We start from the raw sequence: 9,617 nt of genomic DNA, 5'->3' as shown, positions 1-9,617 counted from the left end.
ATTAATAATTATCATAATAATTATTATAAAAATATTAATAGTTATCATAACAGAATATCTGTGTCGCATATTATTTAAAATAATGTACAATAATAAAAGTTTAATTAACAAAACAGACTTTTAAATAAACAACTATCTTTTTTTTCTTCTTTTAAAAAACAAGTAATCGTATCATTAGTAAGACATTACGCTTTTTACAAACATTAAACTTTTTCTTAATTGTCTAATGTTTAAAATTTTATTTTAAAAATATTGACATTCAAAGATTAAAAAGTTTTAACTTTAAAAAAGTTAATAATAAGTTAAAATTAATGTCTTTTAACTTTTTAACTTTATTACGTAATTTTTAATTCATTTAACTTATATAATATTAACATTTAACTTATATAATAGTTGTAATTGATCAACATTGCTTAAATGATTGATATCAACGTACCAATGTTCTTTTTGTAATACTGATAATGGTTTTTCAAATCGATGAAAATTATTGGAAAGCCACCTTAATAAGTTATCCAATTTAAGATACGAAGTAGGTCTGTGACGGGTAGACATAAAATTTTTGTTGAGATCGAAATTCACATTGTTAGGATCCGAAGGAGGAATATAATATTTCAGTTGCGATAAATCGGCATGATATTGCAAATCATTATCAATACTAAAATGTCCGATCAATTCAGTCGTTAACGTTGAAATTATTTGCTCAGAAAAATTTATAAAATCAATTTGAAACGACATTATAGTTCACTTATTATTTTCTATTATTAACTATTTATTTTCTATTATTAAATAATAGCACAAAATCTTGCTCTATTCTCTACAGAAGCTTTACAAAATTTCACGAAAATCGGGTATCTAATATCTTTATGATACTATGTATTGGTTTTCACTGATTAAATAAAAAGGACTTCCAATAAAGCGAACTCTAACTTCCAACTACTCGCTTCCAGAGATGTTTAAAAGCAATGCCAATATGGTCACGTGATCAGAATCTGATACTTCTTTCTTCTCGGAACTCAGGATGCGCCGATCGGGGAGACATTAAGTATATTATATTAGTCTTGTTTTGTCATTCTACCTTTACTAAGGCATAATAATATTTGTACTATTTTTTTACTAATTTTTATGTATAGAAGATCGTTTGAAAAGTTTTGAGCCTCAACATGAAGATTATTATCTCGTCAAAACTAGTCCCTCTATCTATAGAGGAATTCTAATCAAAACCATTCTGGTACTACAGTCGTATATGTTTCGCTAAATACCTGTGAAAATTATTAGGTGTAGGGAAAAGTTCGTGGCGTTTTTCCCGTAAGATGTAACGAGAAAAACGTAGACGCTCAGTTGTTGTTTGGCTCATTTGTGCTAGTATTTTTGTAAAAATGGAAAAAATCGAATATCGACAATCGCCATAATAAAAATTTACGAATTGCGGTTCGAATTAATTGACTACCTACCGTATTTACCAGATCTAATCCCTAACGACTTTTTCCTGTTTCCTAGGCTCGAAGGATACAGATTTTCCTTAAACGAAAACACTGACATCGACTGGCACAAATAACTCTTAAACAGCAACTGATCATCCAAAATGGTTACAATTTTCATAGATATCTTGTAAAACATGTACGATTGTAGTATCACACACATCACACACAACAGAATGGTTTTGACGAGTAATTGCCATGTTCATGTTGAAACTTAATATTTTTCAAAAGACCCTCCTATGTCGAAATTTCTTTATCTTTAATAAGAATTAATCAGGCATATATGACATACGAAATCATACAGACGTATTGAAATTGTCTTTGTTATAAATGTTCGTGATTATATACATGTCATTATTTTATCGATGTGAATTATCGCATAATAAAATCAAATTTCCAAAGCTTCTTAATATGTTGAGGGCTCTATTCGAGAATCCACTACAGTTCTGGTAATTTGAGAATGACTCATTTTGGACCGCTTAACGTTTTTAGCCAAATTAGACGAAATTCAATAATATTGCTGAGGATGACTACAAAGCGAATTCAAAATTACGAAATAAAGAAAACAGTGTTAAAAAAATAATTTTACTTATCGATAACTGCAAACCCTTCTGCCTTCTCATTAACTTTGAAGTTTATTATTATTATTATTATTATTATTATTATTATTATTATAAGAATTAATATCTAAATTATAATATAGGAAAGCCAATGGACCGCTTAATTTTTGTTTAGGAGACAAGTAGTTCTGCGAACTACTTGATAAACTTATCAACAGAGAATATCGATTACATTGAAAACAATTCGAAAGTCGTCTATTATGCCACTATTATTCCTCATAAAAGTATAAAATGAATTTCTTTCTTAAATAATAACATTATTATATTATTTAAATCTTACGAAGATATAATAACAACAATAGATAATGGAAATAAGAAAGAAAGAGAGAGAATATAGGATTATTTTCAAACATTTATAATAAATAAAAATGTAATAAAAAAATATATAACTGTGTAGAATTTAATTTTATATTAAACAGTAAATACAAAATGTTGAAACACCATCATCAATACATCAATACATCTTTATAACATGATGCCTGATTGTAGCATCAAATTAAAATTGCTTGTCAATTTAATAAATCGAATAACAGATAATAATTGATATATAATAGTTATCGATTTCTAACCTAAGGGAAATGAAGTAAGCATACGCTATATGATGTATAAACATTGCATTTATTTAACAAGAAAATTGGATTACAGAAGATTGTTTTTAGTTCATAAATTTAGAAAATATTAACTTCGACAGAAAAATATACTGATGCAAATTTTCCTAAGTGACATAAATTTGACGCCTGCAAATTTACTTTACAATTATAATTACTTCTTCTTAATTTTATAATAACATATTGAAGAGTTAAATTAGGCACTTAGATACGATGATAGTGTAATATATTACAAAAAGATATATATAGTCGAATATCACATCAAAATTAAGATATCAATCTTTTCATTAGCCAAAGGAATATTGCATACACATGAAGAAAAATGCATGTATACTACTTCATATCTCACATTTATCTTGCAAATTAATAGATGTTATTTATTTATATTTCATTCATGTAGATTTGAAGTTGAAGTATATAATCGCGATAGCAATTTACTTGTTAAACTGCAAACACAATTTTATTTTTCACATATTATTTTCAAGAACACCACGTACAGTATTCCATATTTTTTGGAGATTAATCAGTAGAAAATTGTATTAATATAAAGAATGGAAATAGTATATCCCCCTTCGGCAAATAAAAAAAAAGTAGATTCAAGCTTGAGTGTTTCTTCTACTAAGGATTATTGCTGTAAGAAATAATTTTATAAATGAAAATTTGATACCTTTCGATGTAATTAAATGTTTTCGATATTAATGATTATATGAAATAATTTTATCTCGAATTTACTTACGAGATGTCTTTCAATAAAATTGATAATTTGAATGGCCAATTTAGGAACACATAATCGTGTAATATATAATTGCAACTATTAATAAATGATGCGCAACTATTAAATGATGAAAAAAGAAATAAATGTCTGTGAAAGAATATTTGTGAAAAAGCACTTTGCTGAGAAATAAAGATTATATATTTATTTATCAAGAAATATTTTTGTAGCTTTTCGATTTTCAACAAATTAGAAGTTTTATGTATGTATGTATTGCCAATTTATATCCCGCGATTCAAGATTAATGTAAGTTATAAACCATTCTACTGACATAAAAATATATTGTAAATTTTAAGATAGTTACTGTAATTTAGAAAATTTTTTAATCCTTTTAAAAGAAACACAGTCTTGCTAACCGCTACATTTAGTCATACATTGACTTTATATCTGAACAATATTATAAACGTAAATAATTAATTCGTTTCGAATTTTCAACATTTTTTTTTTTATTTTTAGTAAGCCTTTACCTTTTTTTCTTTTTAATGTTTTGCAAATGACAATACTAAAAGTTTATATTTTCCATAATTCCACGCTCATATATATATATATTTTTTTTTTAGAAATAGTAACTAAGTATACTACTTCCTTCTTTTTATTTTTATATGTAATCGCAGGATATTATTTTAATATCAGATGCGTATTTATAGTTTTTAATAAAGACTAATAATTATTTTTTATATCTGATAATCATTTTTTTAACGTTACAAACGAAATTTCATTATTCTTTACTATGTTTTAATTTTCCCTTTTTTTTGTACTTAATAAAGATTTCATAATATCACGACATAACCTCATGTTAACAATAACTACGACAGCCGCATATAAAACATTTTATATTTTATATTCATTGATATTAAATGAAAAATTTATTGTGTGTGAGATAGTGAGTAATATACATTGGAGAAAATTGTATTAAATAATTTCAATACAATTACTTAGTGATTATTATGCTGTAATCGTGTAACTATTTAATTATCTATAAGAAAATTATAATGCAAAAAAATATTCAATTTTGACATTAAAGATCGAATGTACTAATATCATTTGTCTCTAAACTTTAATATCGCGGTATATGCACTAAAGTTTCTGATTTATATTAAAATTACAATCAGTTAGGCTTGTTTAGATCTCTCCAAATCTTTAATTAGATAATGTTTCGCAATTAAATAATTAAATAACTACACGATTACAGTATAATAATCATTATTGTAAAGAAATCATTCAATGTGATTTTTCCAATGAAAACATTGATACTATTAATAACTGCTCTTTACATCATGCTCAAGTTTTACGTCTAATATCAATATATGCGGAATGCATATATCTTGTCGGCTATCGTAATTATCATTAACATAATTCCTACCATAATAAAGTGTTTAGCAAGTAGTGTTGTGAACTTTCACGCATCACAATCACTTATTAAATGTATGAAGATAAAAATATTAAAGAGTAGTGAAGAATATTGAAATTTCGTCTATAACTTTAAAAAATAGTTATAAAATGCAAAAAAGACTCATCAACATATTGTTAATCAAAAATATCATATTTCAAGTTATAGATTGCTAATCATGCCACCAAAAATGAACATCTGATATTAAAATAATATCCTGCAGTATATTATGCTGTATAAGTTTTTCATATAATGCGTTACAATTATCTTATTAAAGATTTCGAAAAATCTTTCAATCTAAACAAGCCTAATTGATTTTAATATAAATAATAAACTTTATTGCACACATCGCAATGTTAAAGTTTGGATAAGAATGATATATCTGTGTATCCAATCTTTTATATCAAAATGAAATACTTTTTGCATGTTAATAAATGCAGATAGCAACATTTCTTTCGGGGTGTTACATATATAGTTAGTAATAAGTTACATATGTATTATTAACTATATATGTAACATCCTGATAATGTACTTGTGATTTTAATCCTCCAAAAAGGAAAAATAGGATTTTAAACGGAGGACACATTTGTACCTTGCACAAATAATATAAATTATTTAAAAATAAAGCTCAGTATCACAAGGTAAACATGTCACACAAGACGATCTTATCATTCTTCGTCACTTATCGTTAGCCCCCAATCAGTACCAATCATCATTAGATGCATTTCATCAAACACATCGTTTAAACTATATCTTCGCTTCAGTCTTGTATATGTAATATTTAATATGAATATAATTTTAGAGAACATATCCGGATCATAGACTGATCTAGCTGTGTTAGTCAAGTCAAATGGCTCTATAATATTGCAATGGTAGATAAGTATGAAAAATAATATTTTCAATCACTTTTATGTGAAGAACATTCTATTACCTTCAATACACAGATATTTCCATTGATAAGGATCATTTTTAGATGATTGTACCATACGACATTCCTCTTTCGGTATTTTGCTTGCTAAACGTACGGATATCGCGTATTGGCTGAAGCTAATTTAATAATACAAATTAAATATCGTCACTGTCGTTATATTGTAATATTACATATCGTTTGAATTCGAAATTACTTACTCAAATTCAACATAATATTTGAAAAATTCAAACAATAATTCCCCTAAAGACTGATGGTTCTCAGGTAAATGAGTGGACGATGGAATGTTCAAATCCTCATGAATATTGATATTATAAATATCTGCGTCCGACTTAAATTTGTTTGCAAACATTGAATGTAAGCACGGAAGAACAGGAGGATTAGTACCACCTATAAAAACAACACTTACATTCTATTTCAATTACGAATAGAATGAGCTACAAAAGAAACAGTAAAAAAAAATTGTAGCATGCATACATTGTAAGAAATGTATAACCATAAGGACTAAAGAGTAACTGGACAGTGTCCTACACTTTGGGTTATTAATATTATGCCATTGAGCCCAAAGTTTAACAACAAGCGCTAATGGTTTTACTCTCCAATCAACTGTAAAAAATATTTATACAAATAATGATTAAAATATTTGTTTCAATACACAAATACATATTTATTTTGCAAATACAAAAGTTATTTATTGAACTTACGTTTGGAATAACAATATAGTAGATGTGTATTTTTGACGCCAACAGAATTGTTAAAATTCATATCGATTTTAAATTTTCGTACTACATCAAAGAATGTAATAATAGGTACTTTTGCATGTATAATTTCAAGTTGTTCGACGAAATCTGGATACAAAAGATGAGTTATTTATCATTAAACTACTGCAAATAAATACATTAAATTTTTATGAACTTACTCAGTAAATATCAATTAACAATATAATATAACATCAATGTTATAATTTCTCACTTAATAATATAAATGGAATATAACACATGTGTTATATTGCGCTTATATTGGGTAGGAAATTATAACATTGATATTATATTACTGTTAATTGGTATTTATTGGATTATATATTTATAAATTTTACATACTACTTTGTTTAAGGTGCTTTAGCACTTCTAATAAATGTTCTATAGCTATACATCTTACATCCAGTTCTGTGTGTTTCATTAAAAGACACACATCAACGTCGCTATCATTTGAACCAAACCCATTCATTGTTGAACCAACCACAAATACACTACAGTTTGGATATAAAGTCTAAAAAAAATTATTTTTTATAATACACATATAGGTATAAAAATATAAATAGTAAATAGTAAATATTAGTATGCTATTTTGAAAGTTTAAAGATATCTTGTTTTTATTTTAAAGATATCTTGGCAATATTTTATTTTACTATATTAAGGCCCCTATTCAGTACTTTTTAACGAACAGTGTCAATATCGTTATATTGCCATTGTATAAGTTTTAGATATGGTAAAAGAGACGCAATAAAAATGTAATGACAACATTTGAGAGTTACAGTATAGAAGTTCAAGTCTTATTTATCTTTCCCTTTCTTATATTTTACCTTCATGTATGTGTTAAGATGTTTCCATAGCATCATTTTCTTTCTATAAGTAGTTTCGGTTTGTTGGTGCGCAATAAATTTACGCCAAATTTGTTCGGATAGATCATCCCATGATGATCCAGTAACAAGATTGTTTGGTACAGAAGTTACTTGTACTAAATGAGATCTAGCAAGAAATCTATCAGGAGCTGCAGTACATCCGGGAAACATATCATAATTCGATACTTCAGAATATTTACGATTTCGCGGAAATCTTTGTGAAGATGCATTTTCGTTCTTGCCTAGAAACGAATCCTAGTTAATTTGAAGTAAATTTATTTCCTAACGTATGTATTTTACAATTTTAAGATTCTAGTATATTACTACATGTTATTAGATAGAAAAAAAATGTTTGCCTGATAAATATCTTCTTCTGTTCTGATAATTTTGTACATATGATCTCGGAGTGGAAGTACCGTAACCACTGTTGGCCCGTTGAGGTGGATAAAACTGATGTGCAGAGGCACTTGAAATTAAGCCATCTACTGTATTATTATATGCTCTATTATCCGGATTTATTTTATGATGCTTTTTGCTAAAAATTTCATTTTAATTAATGATTAATGATTTAATTACATATGTAAATATATATATGTATATATATTTGCACGCGTGTATTGTGTATTTTTTTCTATATTTAATGTTTCTCTTGAAATTACAAAAATATTATACTTTCTTATCCTCTTTTCTAATCTTGCTAATTAGTTTATTTTATTTTTTCTATTTTCATTTCAAATTTTACTTACTCTTTTTCCTTCTATTTTATTTTCTTTTTTGTGTATATGTATTTAATATAGATTTTATTTGAAAGAAAAAAACAATATATTTGAAAATCTGACAGTAACAGAAAGTGTGTATAATAATTACTTTAGCCACTGTCCTCTTACTGAACTCGTAGAATCTCGTTCGTCTGAAGACTCTGTTAAACTATTGTCAATATAATGTTTATTTGGAGTTGGTGAACGAGAACTAAACCCACTATCGCTATTATATGCCTCGTATTTTGAAAAATTCCTATATGAACATCGTCTGCTATTTCTGTTATTCCAACTTGGTTTCTTTGTCGAATTAGTATTTGTAGGCTTGAAATTATAATTTGAAAATGGTATAATTGATGAATTGTTGGATGTATTTATGCGTCTTTCCCAATTTATAGAAGATGAATTATTGTTTGATTGTATATATTCTATACGTCGTAATGATGGTACATCGACACCTATTAATTGTAATAAATCCAATGGAGATCCTGTCTGTAAGAATATTATTTGTATATTCCAACAGAGATATTATATACATATAATACAAGATACATTCATAAATGAAAACAAATTCTGTCATATTGTATAATTGTTTTACTATATACTGCATATTTGAATTCTTCCTTTGATAAACGAAGGATTGCAATAAATGATACTAATACAATTTAATTACACACTAGAACATGTAATACATAATATGTTTAAAATTAAATCTAAAAGATTTAACATATACCTGTATCGTACGATGCCTGTTGTGTCCAGAGATATTCGGACCATATTGTGGGAAATCAGATTGATGCAATGCATTTACACCATTAATATGCAGAGTATGACTTTGTGCTGGTGGACATTGTCCACTTGTTTGGTGTCCTCCCATTATTTGTACCATCATTTGTGATGGATATACAGTATGATACATAGTCAAATAAGTATACAAGATATTAGATCTCCTTTTTGGATTGTTTATTTGTTTAATTCTTAATGTATCAATATATTGCACTTAATAGCACTCATAAATATTTGTAATCAATAAGGCAATCAATAAAGCACACAATGTTATTATTATTATTAAACGTATCTTGCAATAATTGGTATTTCATCAAATGAATGTACACATGTACACTTAGAAAAGCTTCAAGCTTCTTATTTTTTTCTTTCTTTTTTTTCTTTTATATGTATATTTTATTTTTTTAATGTAGTTTTGCAAGATATTATGTTGTATCTTTTGCGACCTTACTATGTTAAATCTAAAATTTAACACAATAGATATATATATAATCAGCTGTAACGTAAAGAAACAAAACTGTATAACAATTAGGAATTTAGAAATAATGAGATACTATAATTCACTCTGTCTATCTCTTGTCATGGAATTTATAAATATGTATGCATGTGAAATATACAGAGCTGTAAAAACAAATTGTAATGCAAATTAATAACTG

General features: G+C 26.4%; 2 protein-coding genes across 2 annotated transcripts in view; both read right to left on the bottom strand.

Moving 5' to 3' along the window:
* LOC108694923 (decapping and exoribonuclease protein-like) overlaps nt 1-735 on the bottom strand; it is a gene marked incomplete at its 3' end in the record, with an annotated part of 3,148 nt that extends 2,413 nt beyond the window's left edge. Inside the window, 1 exon segment of the mRNA XM_018204617.1 lies at nt 437-735. Coding sequence (XP_018060106.1) covers nt 437-735 — 299 coding nt within the window.
* A 4,801-nt stretch (nt 736-5,536) lies between these two features.
* LOC108695144 (poly(A) RNA polymerase gld-2 homolog A-like) lies at nt 5,537-9,120 on the bottom strand. Its single transcript, XM_018204905.1, has 10 exons — nt 8,909-9,120; nt 8,285-8,667; nt 7,774-7,952; nt 7,379-7,659; nt 6,897-7,065; nt 6,501-6,644; nt 6,274-6,402; nt 5,997-6,186; nt 5,800-5,915; nt 5,537-5,724 (listed from the first exon to the last, which is right to left on the bottom strand). The coding sequence occupies exons 1-10, from the start codon at nt 9,092-9,094 to the stop codon at nt 5,537-5,539; spliced, it is 1,965 nt and encodes a 654-aa protein (XP_018060394.1). The 5' UTR covers nt 9,095-9,120.
* Between the last annotated feature and the right edge of the window lie 497 nt (nt 9,121-9,617).

This window comes from Atta colombica, unplaced genomic scaffold (assembly GCF_001594045.1).
Source record: "Atta colombica isolate Treedump-2 unplaced genomic scaffold, Acol1.0 scaffold126, whole genome shotgun sequence".
NCBI classification, from domain to species: domain Eukaryota; kingdom Metazoa; phylum Arthropoda; class Insecta; order Hymenoptera; family Formicidae; genus Atta; species Atta colombica.
The sequence above is the reverse complement of the archived record's forward strand: the minus strand, read 5'-3'. Positions and strand labels throughout refer to the sequence as shown.